The sequence below is a fragment of the Myiozetetes cayanensis genome, unplaced genomic scaffold (assembly GCF_022539395.1).
Source record: "Myiozetetes cayanensis isolate MyiCay16 unplaced genomic scaffold, myiCay2020 scf5-8, whole genome shotgun sequence".
Lineage (NCBI taxonomy): Eukaryota > Metazoa > Chordata > Aves > Passeriformes > Tyrannidae > Myiozetetes > Myiozetetes cayanensis.
Window position 1 is genome coordinate 18,039,188 of NW_026087742.1, and position 18,595 is coordinate 18,057,782.

At 35.9% G+C, this 18,595-nt stretch overlaps 1 protein-coding gene across 3 annotated transcripts in view; it reads left to right on the forward strand.

The window, feature by feature from the left end:
- CBLB (Cbl proto-oncogene B) overlaps positions 1-18,595 on the forward strand; it is a 130,389-nt gene that overhangs the window by 104,739 nt on the left and 7,055 nt on the right. For 2 of the 3 annotated variants that reach the window (XM_050332613.1, XM_050332614.1), the window contains exons 13-18: positions 1,212-1,306; positions 7,439-7,582; positions 11,829-11,917; positions 12,017-12,148; positions 13,408-13,545; positions 16,013-16,132. In XM_050332613.1, the coding sequence (XP_050188570.1) occupies positions 1,212-1,306; positions 7,439-7,582; positions 11,829-11,917; positions 12,017-12,148; positions 13,408-13,545; positions 16,013-16,132 (718 nt within the window). The remainder of the gene's footprint in view (positions 1-1,211; positions 1,307-7,438; positions 7,583-11,828; positions 11,918-12,016; positions 12,149-13,407; positions 13,546-16,012; positions 16,133-18,595) is intronic. The other variant, XM_050332615.1, reaches the window with a different exon arrangement.

Sequence of the window (18,595 nt, forward strand, 5' to 3'; positions counted from 1 at the left end):
AAAAGCTTAGAGGGAGCAGTTCTGGCGTTAAGCAGCTTCAGGCACTTGCAAGGCCACGTGCAATTGGTCAGGCTTAGCTTCGAAAAGAGATCAAATGATGATAGCCTAAGAAAAAATTCCTAGTTCTGCTCTAATCAGTTTTATCAAAGCAGCTCAATAATTTAGGCATAGAGGTTATTAAGTCAAAACTGCCTTTTTTTTTTTTTTTTTTTTTTTTTGCTTGAAGACTATGTAACTTGTGCTAAAACAAATGGACTGGTGGTTAAGTCATGATAGTTAGAAATTTTTTTTTTTTTCACAATCTGCTTTTCCCAAGATCACAAGCTATTTAACCTTTCTATCTCCAGTTTAAGGGGGTTTTTAAAATTTTTTAAAATGCTATAGCTTTTCGTCTGATTTTTAAATGGATACTGGGTTTCTATCTTCAACTATACCTTCATGTAGCATTCTGGTTATGGTCTGGCACAGTTTTGAAGCTGATGGAATGAATATGTCTAAAATTAGAATACCCACTCAGTGCAGAAGTGCTGTTATAGTCTGGAATAGTTTCATATACACATCTTTAACCAAGGACTGTTTTAACTGTCATCTTCATGGTTATAGATCTAAGCCATTTGTTTAAATGGAGCAACAGACAACCCTGAATTACCATTTCAGGCTGTATTCGCATTCATGAGGGAAACATGGAATGCGTTTTCATCCCTAATTCATATAACATTTGTAACATAAACTTTTTGCTATTAATAAAAGACAAGAATAGGGAAGACAGTCCTGTGGGTAGAGGATGGATTCTGGCAGGCACTGTATCACAGAGTTTTAAAAAAAAATGAATGCTCAGCGTACTGTACTTTTTGCTTTCCAATTGCATTTCATCCCTCTCGCTTTGCGATCTTGAAAAGCTAATTTTCCCTCAAGCAGTTCAGCTGTAGCGGAGTAGTCCAACTAGCAACTGTGATGGAAAACTTCTCTGTTGGTGAAGTCTTAAGCTAACATGTCCTACAGGTCCCAAAAGGGGTGAGCTGAAACAGATATGAGAGACCGTTTAGATAACAGCATGGACTTGTAGGAAAACTCTCTTCTCTGTACCATGAACTCGTAGGAAAACCTTTTCCCGCAGTCTTCTCAATGTCTGTTGTGTGACACCTAGTTGATGGATATCCACGATGAGGAACAGAAGGAGATGCTCACTGTAACACTTGTGTGATTTTTAGGTCTTTTCAAATGGTCATCTGATAAATGAAGAATATGATGTCCCTCCACGGCTTTCACCCCCTCTTCCAGCTGTCTCCATCATCCCTAGTATGAAGTAAGTTAACTTTGTCTGTCAAAGAAATGTGTTAATTAATGTTCGATAATAGCATCGATTCTCTGGTGTTCAGGGAAAACGGAAAAGGAAAAAAAATATAACTTGATGCTATGCTTTCCATAAACTTTACATTCCCTTTCTAAAACCACATTAAATTGTATTGATTAAGTGGCAGCAGTTCTGATATTAATTGAACATAGCGTGTTTTTATAGGAAAAGAGGCTAAATTGAGCAAGGTCTTGCTCATAAGCATTTGGCAGTGGGAGCAGATTCTGTCTGGTTTTACTTCTACTGCTATGGGAGAAGTGTGGTCAGAGCTATTTATCACAGGATAATTATGACAGATTCTAGGGAAAGTGCTAAGGGTAAAGAATATATGATTTGTCAGTGTTTTGCCCCTAATCAAATCATGCTTTCTGGGCTTTCTGCACAATGAGCTTTATCCAGGCTTCACACCAGTGTCTACTCTTTGCTGTGGCAAAAAACCATACAAACAAAACTATTTTATGTAGTTTTAAATAGGATCAACTTCCCTATGTTCTAAAATATGGTTTGGGAAGTTTTGTCATTTCAAGTTGCAGACTAATTTTAGCCTTCCAGTAACATGACTGTGTATTTTTTACCAAGGTGTTTCTGGCATATCTTTGGACTTTGAATCACACAGGATTTTGTACAGAGCAAGATATATTTGAAGTAGAAAACTTGGAAGTCCTATAATATAGTTTGTCCTTTTTTGTGGTTTTGTAAGGAAATTGGAGCATATCACAATGTTTGATACTATCCTACAGCTTCTTTCCAGAGTACTGCTTGTGATTCTTCCTGTTAAATAAAATAATTGGACAGTCAGTACCTATTAGTACTGAGAACTTTCTCATTAGTGTGCACCTGTTCTGTTCACTTAGCTTTAACATAGAAGACAAATATATTACAGCATTTTATTAATATGATTTTTTTTCTGTTCCTGACCACAAGAATCAAGGTGCAGTGGAGCACTGCCTTTTTTATTCAGAAACCTCTTTCCAGGAGGAGCACTTGCTGAGGTGAAGTTCTCCATGCTTGCTTTCAGTTCAAAAGGAAATTTTAGAACATTATCCAGACATATCTGTAATTGAGTGCTAGGATGTAACCTGGTGGAGGGAGAGTATCACAGGAGTATCAGTGGGATACCTCATGTAATCAAATCCCCTTCTAGTCTGCTTATTTGTAATCCAATGCAAAAGCTGAGATGTTCTACACTCTGTAGTAAAGAGGAAACAATAACTCTGATAGACAAATCAGAGAAGTTTTCATATGCCAAAGCAAATGGAACTCTTCAGAGGGCAAGATTCTTATTTTTGTATTTCACAGTGTGGAAAAACCGTAACATTCTTCTTCATAAGAATCCCATTTTTTACTCAGATATTTGCAAATTTAGCTTAGAATCAAAGTACATTATATACAATATTCATTGGAAGTCCCCAGGATGTTGTAACAATGTGAAGTGGCACACAGTCCATGTCAACCCAATCCAAGGCTAGAATGTGTGACTTCAGATTTGGTCAAAAGAAATGTTTTCATTAACCCAAGTCTTCTGAATGGAAAACTGTTGTATTCCAGCAAGAAAATATTCTTCATTTGCTAAAACCAAATTCCACTGACTTTTGAGGAAGAAATTAACTTTCATTTGTGTTTTGGTTTTGTAGTCACATATTTTAAAAATTACACAGAATGTTTTAAATTTTGTGGTTTGTGGTTTTTTTTAAATGTATAATTAGCAATACATAATGTAGGCGTAAGAAGTTTGAATTTTCTAATTACTAAAATGTCATATGGAATGACTGTTAAAAATAAAAATTGATCATTGTATGTTATTTCTTGAAACACTAATATGTCTATTTTAAATTTATTTTAAATTAAGTTTCTGTTACCATTAGAAAATACCCCAATAATCTGTAATACTGTGTGGCAGCTTGTAGGTGGAAAAACTGGGGAGGGAGGGAAAAAAAAAGTCGTGAAAACCAGCAAGTTGTATAGGTTTAACATTCCCACCAACCACCAAGAAATTACTTTGAAAAAGGTAACTCAAATAATATCTAGCACGATTTCATTTGAAATGTCAGAGAGAATATTTGTATGGTGTATTTTTCCTCCTTAGCAGTTTAATTGACTGCTAAGCACTCATAAATATGTTGAACTGTATTTGATTCAAAATACTTTTACTTTTCCACAGCTGTGGTACTGCAATTAATCTGGTGCAAGTTTCTCATTTTTTCCTACTCTGAAATCTCTGCAGTGTTGTGGATTGAGAGCTAGTTTGTTTTTTACAGCTCCGGGGCATTTCTACTCTTTCTAGTTATCATCAGTCTGTAATTTCAAACATTTGACTGAAGGATACATTGATCATTTATGAAATGTCGTAATCTAAATAACGAGGAGGTAGAATGACCCTTGCTTGAAACTTCACAGTTCTAAAATGTCCCTACTTAACTTGTTTGCTCAGTTTTTACTGAATTTGATGTTACAAATATGACTTCTTTTTCCCTTAAAAAGTACATTAATAGAAAAGCACTGGAGTTCTTTTTTTTTTTTTTTCTGAAAACAGAGCTGATTCATTTTCATTTTACTAAAGCAATTATTATTAACTGCGCTTTAATAATGAGAAGTTGGACTCTTGCTAACCAAACATCTGATTTTTATTTTCCACTCAGCCTTTTTATTTTCCACTATGTTGCTGACCTGACATATGAAAATAGTTATTTTTAATTGGACTGCTGTAATTATGTCAAATTTTTTAGCAGTTTTGATCAAATTATTTTGTTATTAAAAAAAATGTAAAACTTTAATGTCAAAAATACAGAACCATTCTTTTCCAAAACTTTAAAATTTTCAAGTTAATTAGTGTTTGTTTTATGCCAGTGAGTAGTTTCCATTTTGGTACATCAGTAGAAAATTGGCCTCTTTGTCTCAAAAGTACTGTATACCACAGTGATACTTTGTGTGAGGGAGCATCCATTTTTGAGTATGTAATGAGGCATCCAATGCCAAGTGCCTTTTGTAGTCAATAAATGTTTTGGTTTCCTTAGAGTTCTGGTTAACAACTAAGCTGGACATTTAGTGGCTCAACAAAAATGAATTCTCACATCTTTTCCTGATTTGCCTCTGGCCCTTGGTGCTCATCGGGATAAGAGATTGACATCCAACATTTTTGTTCAACAAACCAGGATATAATTCTGACTTTCCATTTTTCAAGTATTTCCACTTAAGGAGTAGAAAGAGGAACTGGAGAATATATAAATACAGTGTACTGGTCAGTTTTGTATTCCTCTGTACACAGATCTTATAAGGATGTAAGAATAATGAAGTACTGTAAAGTGTAATTATAGAAAATTTCACCAGCTTGACAAACAGATGCTTGTTTCATCTCTCTGCTTATAATGACAATGTTCACTGTTTAGTTACAAAAAGCTGTTTATTTTTCTGGATGATTTTGTGTAGAACAACAGAGTTAGTCTTAGAACAATAGAGATTTAATATTTCAGTTTGATCTTGAAGCAATTTCAATAATAATGGAGAAAATGAGATAGACATCTAGCAGAACAATGCAAAACAGATTTGGAGTCAAATATCATTACAACTGGAGTAAATGAAAGGCAAATGTGATTTTTTTTAAAAAATAAAGATTGTGAAATAATAATATGAAAATTTAGGACAATTTTAGGACCCTAATGAAGAGGATATTAGCTCTCTGTTAGTACTCTAAGTCTTCTACTGCTTTACAGATCTTTACCTTTCAGATATTACTCACATAATATTTGCAATCTGGCAAGTATTTTCCCTATTTTCAAGGTAGGAAAACAGAGACTTTACTAGTGTGAAGGCCTTTTCTAAGGCTACACAGTATTCAGAAGCAGGAGACCTGGAAATCATGTCTTTAATAACTCCAAAACCAGTAATGATTTCTCAGCAGAGAAGGGGAGGGGAGTTGAGTGTTTGGTTTTTTTCCCCAGTAATAGCCTTTAAAGAGGACTTCAAACAATACTAACTACCAGCCTGGTTTGGTCAGTATTGGACATCCCTGGTGTAGTGATTAATATTTGTAACATAGCTATCTGCAGAAGCAGGAATTCAATTTGTAATTATTTTCTAAAAACACAGGCTTATATCTTTATATTTGTATGTGTGTATATATATATCTGTCTTCAAATATATGTATATAAAATGCCCAACATCTCTAGAACATGCTGGATTGCCAGTAAGAATGATTACACAGCCACAGAAATGAGATAATTTGTTCCTTGTTGGTCTTTCAGCTGTCTGCCTGAGAATAATACGGAGTTCTCATTGTCCCACTACATTTTTACATTCTGTTCCTTAAAGGTCTGAACATCAGTGACACAAGCCTCTTGTCCATCTAAGAAATCAAGGATGGAAAAAGCAATTTCACACTACTTTGCTGTGTGAAATTTTGCTCCCTCTGCACAAAGTGGTTGAAAACTGCAATATAGAGTTTGCAGTTAGTGCCATAAATGTTCTTTCCTCTGTCTTTGGCTACTATGTCTTTGCAAAAGAAGTTGGATTCCCATCTTTCCAGAACTTGTTTATGAAGTCAAAAATATATAACAGTGGTTGAAGGAAAACTTACGAGAAGTTACAAGTAGGTAGGGAGTTTTAGGCTTTGAATATATTTAAAACAAAACAAAACAAAAACCTGTCCTCTTCTTTCTCTGTTCTTTTTCTTTCTCTCTTTTTTGTGTATTAATTAATTTAGTGACTGGCTAGTACTCATGGTGGTTAGTTATTTGGTTTTGTTCACAGAGTACGTGGTTGTTTGAAGTCATGTGGTATGACAGGCCTGGCCTGTCATTTCAGCTCTTGCCCTTATGATAAAATCAAACTAATTAGACCACAGTAAGACAAATTGTGTCCTTCTTATATTTCCTTATAGTCTTTAAAAACTTCCTTAAATGATGTATGAAGATGATGTATCTTGTAATGTAGCGTGTAGTTCAGCTCAGGGGCCATTAGCCATACTTTAAAGCCACTAATCCAAATGGCTGGGGATGCATTGCACACCTTTATTCAAGGTCCTCTCCTCCAGCTGTTGGCTTCTTTAGTGGCAAAGCATAAAGGTGATATTCACTGCATAATGTAATAGCCAGATGATACACGTATTGCTCTTTGTGTTCAGCTAGTAGAAGAATCAAACTTCTGTTTGTGGTTTTCATGTATGATCAACCTGAAATTAGATTTAGTCCTTAATGTAAGCTTTTGTGTTTTAGATGTTTTGTGAGTTTCTTATTGCTCTTGACATGTTGGAGTAATTACTGTAAACGGAGCGGCTCAGTGTATAAAAGAGTAGAAGATGATAATTACTAGACCTGTAACCTGGCTACTTGTATTTTCTGAAGGCCAAAAGATACGTTTACCTTGTTAATAGCTAACAAAATTACTTTCTCAAGACTGTCCACTAAAATTAAATTTTTCCTAATCGTTCTCTTTACACTCATATAGCAGAAAACCACAAAGTAGTTTGTTTCTAAAAAGAAATCTCATACCCAATAGTGTTCTCCACAACAGAAATTGTTACCTGTAAATGGAGATTTTAAAGTCTACTTCTGTCCTGGGCTTCCACTGCTTTCAAAAAGTGATATAAATCGCTGTCTGTGATGACAATTAAAGACAGGTTTTGTCTGAAGTAAAACCAATTTAAAACACATGCAAATTCCATGAGTTTTATAGTATTAGGGTTGAAACAAGAGCTCACTGAAAGGGTGAGTGTCCACTGCACCACTAAGCCCTGCTCAGTGCTTTATACCCTGAATTAACTTTTGTTTAGTTCTTTTGATAAGTGCTAACAGGTTAATCCTCAAAGTGCCTATTTAGTGCTCTAATTCTTTGCAATTTTCTACTATGTTGTACTTGCTTAAAGTAACTATTTAACTCTCAGAAGGTCAGCTTCCCTTTTCTCTGTGTGTTCTCAGTGACAAAAACAGCCAGTAACATTACAAGTGTGTTCGTCGTGGTGTTTTTGTCTCCTTATATATAGGAGACATTTATTAAGGATGTTTGGGCTAAAGAAGATTGTTCTCTGTATTATCTGAGGTCAAGTACATAACAGCTAAAGACAAAACAATCTCTTTGTCATCTCCTTAGGTGCCCTGGTCCTTCAGCAAATTCTCTGTCTGATAAATCAAGGGATCATACAGATGATGATGATGAATACAAAGTTCCTTCTTCACATCCTGTAATACTGAGCTCACAGCCACCTCATGGTCATAATATAAAACCTCTTGCTCGGTAAGGTAATTTAGCAGCCTTGAAAGCAACTTATTTACCAAATGACTGCTATTTGTAATATTAAATTGGATTCAATGTTTCTAAAGACTTAAGCTGGCCTGCCTTCTAAAATGTCTTATCTTTTCAAGCTTGGATTACTTACACTTCTGTTTCATTTGACCACCACCACCTGTGAAGTTCACTTCATTGTATCTCTCTTGTGTCAGAACTTGGTATTTTTTACATTTGAGTACTATTTCTGCAGTTGGTCCTTTTTTAACCCTTGGGCTAAGGTTTTCAAGACTGACAAGGAGATTCAACCACCAGCAACTCTTTCAAATTTAGTTTTAAGGAGAATTTTGTGTCTGAAATTCCCAAAGTCAGCTTTGAAAATCTTAAACTTTCATATTTTATATATCATTCATTTTAAGAAGTGATGAAGTACTGTAAAGTATGTGAACTGGCAGCTGTATGTACATACTTTGATTCTCTTTTTGTCCGATGTGTAATGTGCCATTTTAACTTTTTGAGCCTGTTTGGCAGCATATTTTCTTTGTGCTTCTCAGGAAAAAGAACCTTATTTTAAATACAAGTGGAATATATCTCCTTAGCTTTAAATGTGTTCTAAAACACTATCTCCAGACTTTCACAGTTCTGAATTACTTGTGAATTATGGAGCCAAGGGGCATGGCAACTGAAAGCTGTGTCATTCCTGGTGAACTTCTTGGACTTTGACTCATAAAATAGTCTGAATGGCTGGAATTAAGTGAATAAGGGGACAGCTTTCTACTGGTCTTGTAGGTCAGAAATATGAAATTAAAATCAAGTATTGATCTAGAAAGTTTAGACTCTTCTGTGATTAAAAATTGCAGTGACATATTGCCATTTTTTCCTCTCAGTCAGAATGTGGTTCGAAGACCCACCATCAGTAAAGCCCAATATGTCGCTAAGCCTAAAATTAGCCAATTATAGTTTTTAGACCTCTTTAATCAGAACTTAAAAGAGGTAGAAAAAAGGTCATAGTATGATCACTCTTTGCATGCAAGTTAAAAATTCTGTCTGTATTAGAAATGCTGATCCAGCCTTTACTGCGTAGACATGAATATTACACAGTTGTCTAAGCTTTATGAACTTGAGTACTTAAATGTTCTTACCTACAGTATGAGACTTTAAAAAAAAATCAGTGCTGAATAAAACTCTCAAGGTTGGCTGAGCAAAAAAGTAGGAAATAAAAAAAAAAATTCCAAGGTCCTAATCCTTTTTACCTATGCTACTTCTATGGGGTTGTACTGTCCTCCTGCATGGGAATGTGTTTTAGTACCATGCAGAGTCATCTAACAGAGGCTGAGCTGCTTGCATGTCCAAAGTTACTCAGGATGTAACCTTTCTTTGACAGAAAGTTGTCTACAGCAGAAGAGAGCAGTATGTGGGCAGATTACCTTAGTTTAACAGCTTCTGAGGACTGTTTGGGTTAATAAGCTTCATATTCATACTAGCCCTAACATGGTCCTGTGGCTTGAGTGCATTTGGGTCTGCATGGTGTGAGACCTCTGCAACGTAAACCAAAGTGCTGAAATGAGGGGGGGAGGATGCAAACGGAAAGATTCTTGAGAAAATAACCAGCTGGAAAAATAGAAACTTACGATTTTTCTGTAGCCTTCTTTTGCAGAAAAGAAGAATTGAGTGCCTTCAGTTGACCAGGACAGGATTTTAGCAGGTCTTTAGAATTATTAATAGAGGCTGTAGATGGAAAGATTAGTTAGTTTTTTGCAGTTTTTACTGTGCACATGGTGGGTTTTTTGGCATGAATCCAGGTACAGAAAAAATACCTCAGTTTGCCATTTAGGTTTGCTCCATGATTAAAACCACCAAGTCCTTTTATTATGCATTCTGATAAGAATTTTAATTCAAACCATTCCCCTAAAATTAAAAAAAAAGAAAAAAGAAAAGGAAATCCAATGTTCCATATAGTTACCATGTCTTCTTTTAGCTTTCTCTGCTGAGATGTGAAAGCCAAGATAAAGCTTTCAAGAAAGAATCTGGTTTCTGGTTGATGTTGTATTCTTCTAATACACTTCTTTAAATCTCATGGGGAGGGTTTTTTTGTTTCAAGAAAACTTCTCAGTATTGTTTAGCAAAACTGTTAACAACATTTTTAAATTTTTTTTTTGAATTGTATTAAATTTTTAGAACACTTCAGTTTTTTTCCAGTGTCACTTTCTTCTGTCTCTTTCCTAAGTGTTACTCCTTCACTTCTTGCATAGTACTTGGAATTTTCAGTAAGCTAAAGAGCCTCCTAACTCTCCTGGATGTTTTGTAATTTAGGAACTATGTAATTCTTCCATCCTACTCCCAAATTTATATTGCCTCTAAGACTTTTCACTCTTTTACCAGTAGGTGCAACAATGCTAAAACTATTACAAAAATAGTGCAAAAAATTATTCAGTCTTAATTTCTGGCAGATCAGTTGATTGATTTGTTACAGCTGATCATCTCTTCCCAGGTATGGGGCAAGTTCAGCAATAAGAAATGGAAGGAAATAATTTCAGCACTACTAATTAGGCAACTTTTAGAAGAATGTTACATTATTATATTCACTATCTTTTCCTAATAAAGTGTTTTCCAAAAATGAAAAGGACAGAAGGCTTGCTCGTTAATACTCATTTGTTGCCATTCTTTTTGGAGTTTGCTGTTGATGTAAGCAGGTATTTCAGCATTGTTTGTAAACTGATCGCTTAGCTGAGCTCCTTGTGAACGGAATACTTCTGAAGTGGTGCCATGTTAGATTACTTTGGTGCCTGTGGCTAGTTACATTATTGAAAATGCAGAATAGATTAAAATTAAAGTAGAAACTATTCTTAATTACTTATTGTATATGCTGAGGAGTCAAAGGAAGTGTTGCATCCACTGTATTTGAAAGATTGAACCAATCTAATCAAAGATAGAAGCAACATTTCCTCTACCACTTCTATGGGGGAATGAATTCATGGCAAAATAGCCCTTATCATTAGGGTCATTTTGTTGTTTTGGTTTCTTTTTTAAAATCTTGCAATTATTCTTACATTTATTTCATTACTCCTAGTTGTAACTCTGGGGACCACAAACACAATTTCACTTCCTCTTTCCTGTTTATGTATTCTAAATTATTCCAGACCTTTATTTCATTCCTCCTTTCCATATGGCCAAAGCTGATACATTTATTAATACTATTGGTAAAAACCCCTGGTCTGAAATATTAACTGTATATAACTCTAGCAGTTTCCCAATATTTAGTAATAATGGTGCATGGTGGGTTGGGATTTTTATTTTTAAGCTGGAATTGCTTAGCATGGTGACCTTTTCCCAAAGAAACTCTCTATTTTTTCTGAATGTGCCACAGTTCCAGTGACAGGACTAATTTCCTAGTTCTTTCATGTTTCTTTGAACAATATATAATATTCTGAAAAGGCTTTTTCTATGCTCTTCCCTGCCATATTTGAACAGTCATCTTACAAAAATAAACTTCAATGTCTTTGACAAGATTATAGGCACTTTGTGCTGTTTGGTTGGATGATTTTCATATTCAGTTTGATATTGTTGTTTCATTTTGAGAGTATAGTATGCTTTCATTTAAAAAAAATCAGATAACTGTGGTAGAAGTATCAGCAAGACTCAGATTTTTGATACAGAAATTAATAGGTTCCTGCAAAGTGGTTTGGATAGTTCAGTTTTGGTGGGTTTTTTTAATGTTTAGCAAAGTGTTTAGTTGAAATTTGTTATTATTAGTCATGTGTAGTGGAGTTCTGTTTGGATTTTTTGTTGTTTTTACATTTTGTTTAATGGCTTCTCTGTGTACTTTGGTGTGGATAATTACCAAAATCCACATTTCCCTTTTTCATATTTCTGCTAGCAAAAAATTCAACATCTGGGAAGGCAAATGAGTTTGAGTCTGTGACTTAACTGTGTGAATAAAATAATGACCTGAGCTCTGAAGTGAGGACTGTGTTTAGTGTTAGTTCTTCCTCTAACTTGTATTGCAGCCTTGAGTAAGTTATTTAAACCATGTCAGTATCTCACCAAGAAAGCAGTATAGTCCTTCAAAGCAATTTTACTGATGGTTAACCAGTATCTGCTCTCAATATCGAAACCCATACATTTTAAAGTTGGCACAGCTTATTATATTTCATTCATTTCCATATAATGAACTGCCAGCACAGGTACTTGGTCATTCTGGGAATTAGCGCTTGGCTAAATGGTTGATTGCTTCCTGCTTAATGTCTGTCTTCAGGGTGTGTGAGAACGGTCAGTGTGCTGGAGTAACGAATGGAACACACAGTACTGCTTCTGAGATAAAGAAATCAAAACATCCCGAGTTAGGTACGTTTTTACTTTTCGCTGTTTATCAAGAAAATTTACTCTGTGCTGCTCTAGGGGTACAGCAAGAAAACATTCACTTCTTGTGGTTGTGTCATTCAGGAGATGTCTATGATGCACCTACTCTTCCGGTACCTTTGCCACCTGCACGACCTCCTACCAGAGACAACCCAAAACACAGCTCTTTGCTCAACAGGACACCCTCCGATTATGATCTTCTGGTGCCCCCTTTAGGTTGCAGACTTTTTGCTGATTACATGTAATGGTTAACACTGCCTAGATGAACTAAATGCCATGTTTACTGAAAAACAACCAGTGTCAAGTATGCTAAGAGTACCAAACAGGCTATGAGCTAAATATTACAGCTGTAAGTCAATATTTGTGTCAGTGATCTGTACTTGGAGCCTGCCTGTAAGCCCTCACATGAGACAGAAAAAAAGGCACACTAAACCATTTTCCCAAAAATAAATTTTAATTGTTTGTCTCTTACTAAGGAGTTTGAGCATTGCATTAAATTTAATGTAATACTGGAGGGGCTTTTCTATTGTAGCTTAAGTAGTTCCATTTATTTTATCAAATATAAAAATGCCAAAGAGATGGTATTTATATGAAAAAGCCCAAACCACTAAATTAGTAAGTTTATTTCTGGGATTTTTTCCACTGTCAAGGGAGAGTTCAAAACTTACTGCTGTATACAGTCACCAAAAGCTATTTTTGCCAACCCTGATTTCTGTTCTGTTCCCCTACATAAAAATCCTTGATCTCTGCATATATACTGGTGCTGTGCTTGGCCACCATCTCCGCTCTCACTGACAAACTCAGCTGCATGATTGTGTCTGTGCGGACGCGTCATCATCCAATTTTCTGGTTCCATAACACCTTTTGAACATTTGCCTTTTTCCTGCACTGTGCTCTCTCTGGTCCCTGAAGTATTGCTGAGTTGCAGGAGAACCGTAGGCAAAAATCACACTGCTCAGTAACTCCAGTCCTGTCTGCACCACCTTTGTGTAAGGGCTACGTTCTTTTGCCAAGCTCTAGAAAATGCAGTTCATACCTGGAGTTGAAGCTTCAGAACAGCAGATAAAGATAATACACTGTATAAATGTAGCAGATCCAAGGTAGTCAGCACTGGTGTTTGTATATAAATATATTAGCTTAGCCTCTGAAACACAGCTGTTACTCTACAATGATAGTCAGTGAAGCTTTCCTTATAATACATTCTTAGCAATCTAGTCACTAAAAGCAATCTCTTCTCCCATCCCAGAAAAGAAACTGAGCTCTGCAAAAGGTCATTCAGAGCATGTTTTAGAAGAGGATTGTGCGTAGTACAATCCTGGCTTTGCAGTTTCATTACTGGAGTCACTGAACTGCTTAGATGAACCCTGGGAGTAAAGGCCTCAGCAGCCAGAGAAAAATAAAGTTTAAGCTTCATTCTTTATTATGCAGTTTTTAATGAAGTTTTGCTCATCTAATAATTCGTTTCTGAAATGCAGGTGAAGACACATTTGATAACTTGCCCCCTTCACTACCACCCCCACCACCTCCTGCTCGGCACAGCATGATTGAGCACACAAAGCCTGCTGGCTCAGGAAGCCGACCTTCTTCGGGACATGAACTCTTCCTTCATTCTGGTAGGAATACAGAGGAAGCAACATGTTAATTCGTTTTCATTTTCCTTTACTTCAGAAGCTTATCTGTTTGGTGATAAAGTTGTCATCAGACTTCAGAATTCATTATACAAAAATACTAAAAAAATTTTAAACTATTTTTTTAATGGTGGAGGTGAAGCAACTCAGAAGGTAGAAAGACTTCACTTTTCATTATCACAAAGTAATAAAATAAGATCAATATTTCTATACTAGCCTAGAGATTTTGGTAAATTGTACTTTTTTAGTAAGAGTTAAAACTTGTGCCAAATTTTCTGTTGTAATCTGTGATACTAGTCTGTATCCTTTTGTCAACTCCATTGTTTTCAGTAGTAAAACATAATTCATGCAGTTTGTTTTCAAGTTGAAACTTGTGGAAAAGCTAGAAAATAAGGGAAAAGAACATTCTGCTTTGTTAGAACTGTTGTAATATTTTGCCACAAAACTCTATTAGCTGTTATTGGGTCCTGGGGTTCATAAACTTTTTGCAAAGTCAAATAACCTTTTTACCAAGTCAAGTTTTCACCTGTCTCTCCCTGTAAATCCCTGACACACTTTCAGTGTGGTATTTTGCATGTGAAAGGTATAAAAGCTACTTCCACAATTCATGTTTTTTGTCTTTGAGTTGAAAAGCATTTGATTGTCAGGTTAATTAAGTTGAAACACTTGCTGTTTATGATACGGATTACAGCAGGATTTTTGTGGGTTACAGTGCATGTCTGTGAAGTGAATTACTTTTCTTTTCTTTGCGTAAGCTTCCTAAGGATGTCAGCGCCTTAAGTTAACCTTTCCTGTGAATATTTTCACTGATCATCTACCATGTGGTCTGGTTAGATGTCATCTTCCCCTTGTCTGTTTTTGTTAGAAGCTATAAGGAGAAGGATAAATTGAAATATTTTGGTGATGGTATCACAGGAAGGTCAGAATGTGGATGACAAGCAGTCACGTGCACCTCTGTAATGGCCTCACGGGTTTTCAGGTGTTTGGCTGACCCGTGTGCATGGTACTTGCTGTGGGATGAAAGGGAGCTGCTTTAGGTTGAACTGCAGTTACTTTTATGGACTGTTTTTATTATGTATATTTTGCTATCATTCAAGGCCTGACATTGAGTAATTTACCAAAGCTGTGTATGTTTTATTATGCAAATTCAGCCCAGTGGTTTACTTTCTCATGTAAGCCTCTGAATGCATCTAGGTAAAAAGACTCAGCACATTACAAAATTTAGAGGTTGATCTTGATAAATACAGGACCCAGAAAATTTGTTTTTCTTCTACACTTCAAAATAAAAGTAATTTAATCTTCAACAGTCCAGTGTGAATGGGTGCCTCGGTTGTACCATCTGATGCAGAAACACACAATGCACCCTTCAATTCTAATGGGAATGGAGAGGAAAAAAAGAAGCCCTTTTTCTAAGTGTTACTTCCAAATAATCTAAGAAACATCACTGACAGTGTTAAAAAACATTTAATAGCTTTTGAAAAGTATCTGGAATATGTATCTACAGCTATGTATTGTTCTTCGTATTTGCATAGGGAACACAATCTTACAGCAGCAGTTTTCATTAATCTTAGGAGTGTATGCATCTACTTAGGCACGCATGGTTGTGTGAATTGGTCTTTTTTTATTCATATGTATTTCTAAAGCCATATTACTCACTTTGCAATTTGTCACATAATCTGCTGTAGATGATTTATGATGAGCTTTTGATGATTGGTTTCCCTACGAGTCTTGAGGGTGATTTCTCAGCTATCCATCAGAGCCTGTCAGATTAGAATAATAATCTCATCATCAGCACCAGCAAAAAGTTGCACTCACATACAAATACTCTTATGAGTCCATAGCAGAAGCCAAATCCAGGATGATGTTGCACTTGTTCAGCTGCTTTTTTTTTTTTTTGCTACCAAAAGAAAGGAAAAGGAAGACACAGTATACCAGGACTATATTTCTCTCATTTTTTAAATTCTGTCCCTGTAATATTTATCCGTGGCTGGGACTGTATCAATAGGAAACCTGCCCTGCAGTCTATGTGAACTGCAAAGCATAGGAGTGCAATGAAACCCTAACCAAACTGAATAGCTGGGATATTTCTGATTGTGTTGCTTCAGGCATTGCAATCTCTTCCATGCTTTGCCAGCCACAACTCAGTGTCAGTGTTGGGTAATTGAAAAGTACCTCATGGATGTGAACAGAAGAGACACGGTCAGTGCAAGACAGACCAACTTTGAGCTCTGCTCTTTGTGTTTGTCACTTCAAAACGTGCTTATATGTGTAATATGCTAATGCTGAATTTGGGTGTATATGTTCCATATGCATGTGCTGTCAGGGGAGACCCCTGGATTCATGGTTCCTCCTTGTGAAGGGAGGCTATTTTAATCCTAGTTTCTTTGCATCAGCCATCCCTCAAATAATAACTGATTATTCTAAGATACCTTTTTTTGTTCTGGTATTACAGACCCCCATTTTGATCCAATAACCGGTCATGCTCCTTTGCCACCTGCTCGTAGAGTAACTGGAGAAAATGTCAAAACAAATAGGACATCTCAAGACTATGACCAACTTCCCCCATCTTCAGGTAAGGCAAAAAACTGTTCTTGTAGAAAATTACAGTTTTATGAAGCAAACAACTTTCATCTGTAAAGTCCAGTGAGTTTTTTTGTCATTCTGGGCATCAAATGGCAATGATAATACTGTTTTACAACAGTATGATACCATCAAAGGATAACAGAGATTAATGTTCTGCAATCCAGGTAGAAGTGGCTACCTGTTGTCTGTAGGTGTAGATACTGCAGCTGCCAAACTGAATGCTTATGTGAGTTCTAGTGTTTGTTATTTTTTGAGAAAGGCAGAGATTTCTCTGCCACCTTTAATGCTCACAAGAGATCAGAAGTCGCGCAAGGAGCACAAGCATCTCACTTCCAGCTTTCATTTCTCCTGGAAAAAAATAGTAGCTTTGCTCTCTAAAGTATTATTATTTACTGGTATTTTTTGCTAATATGTTTGTCTGAATTTCTAGAAAAATTTTAAGGTGTTTTTTAATAAAATAACAAAAATCAAACCCACTTAAAATTGTCTTCCTTTTCAATGGAACAGCTACAATAGAAGCAATTCCTCTGCCTAAGAAATTTTCCATATGGTTTTTGGGCAACACAAATAGTATTTAAAGAAAAGCTACTCACATTAATTAAAATAATAACAGAATTACCTGTACTTCAAAGTAATTTCTCCAATTTTTAGACAAATATTCTTTTGTTTAGATGTGCATGGGTACATGGGGAAGGATTGTCCCACCTACATTATTTGGCTGTGTGGAGAGACCACACAAAGAAACAGCCAAGTGATGTTTTGAACCATTAATCATTCTCCAGATAAGAGAGAGTTGTGTCTGAAGGCTGCATAAAGAGAGGAAGGAACTCTAGTCTTTCAACTGTAATGATCACCCTTGTTCCATTGCAACATTCCCAAGTGGATAAAAAGATACATTTTTTAATAGTAATTATACATTTCATTCTCAGGAATACAAAGTTTCACTCTACTGGAAAAAAAGAATATAGTTTTCCAACTTAAATGACAGGAAATTTCTGTACCACTCTTCAGGCTGGCTTACTTTTTAATGAATAGCATAACTGAGAATTAGTTTGATGCCTTTGGTAAATACTATCACTTTTGAGAGAATACCTTTACAAATATAAGAGTGTTTCTCTTTTTGTTTCCCACTATTAGAAAAAAGAAAAGGGTTTATAGCACATGTGAAGGATCTATTTGTCTTACAGTGCTGAACTGATCCATTTAGGGTGCTTTGAGTTCTCTTCTAATACAAATTAGGACAATGGTGTAACTACTTTTAAAGCTATGGAGTTTTCCTGCAATTCTTGTAATTCTGTGGTAGAACAATTTTTAATTTTCCTCAATTACTTCAGGCTGCTTGCTGCTTAAGAACTTAGAGCTTTCTGATGTCACTTAATAAATACTTTTCTATCTGTATGTTTCCCACGGCCATCTTCTAAAACACGTATCAACTTTTGCTATAAATATCATTCTAAGTCAGCATGATATGCAGCAAGATATTCCATTTAATTTCAATTAAGTGAAAACTATGTGATAGATCATGTCATTCTCTTAATTGGAAAGTTGTTTTTACAGTGGCAGTAATTCCAAAAGATAGAACTGACGAGCTTCAGGATGAACTGGTTCACCTTCATCTATGATTTAAAAAGACAATGTAGAGAGTGTAGCTGAATTCAGAACTTTTGCATTTATTCTGAACTAATCAGTTCACTTAGGAAATTCTTTAATTCAGTGCTTTTGTGAGGTGATTCTTTGACCTAGCTGAAACAGAAATGGAATTCACTCTAAGATCTAATTATAATTTAGCCACTGGGTCCCTAGAGTAGCATGAGGTGTCCTTTAACTTCTCTGCCTCTCATTTTCACTGTTTTTAAGATTGTTTTCATGATGTTTAACTGGGTTGTTAATATGTAACAAGAAATTTATTCTAATTCAGCCAGGTATCCAGTATTGAACACTTAAGAAATAATACCCAGCTATGCAACTAAGGCATGGTTTCTCAAACTTTTTATATACAACTGTTAAAAATTATTACAGAAAGAGTAAGAGAAGGAGATAGGACTTTGGGGTAGAGGAGAGGTTGGACATGAGCTGGCAGTGTGTGCTCAGAGCCCAGAAAGTCAGTCATATCCTGGGCTGCATCAAAAGTAGTGTGGACAGCAGGTTTGAGGGAGGTGATGGGATCCCCAGCATAGGAAGTACATTGACCTGTTGGAGCAAGTCCATGATTAGAGGGATGGAGCACCACTCCTATGAAGACAGGCTATGAGAGCTGGGATTATTCAGCCTGGAGAAGAGAAGGCTTCAAGGTGACCTAATTACAACCTTCCAGTACCTGGAGGGAGCCTGCAAGAATGCTGTAGGCTTTTTTACAAGGGTGTGTAGAGGCAGGACAAGGGGGAATGGCTTCAAACTAGAGAGGGCAGGTTTAGATTACATATTAGAAAGAAATTCTTTACTGTCAAGGTGG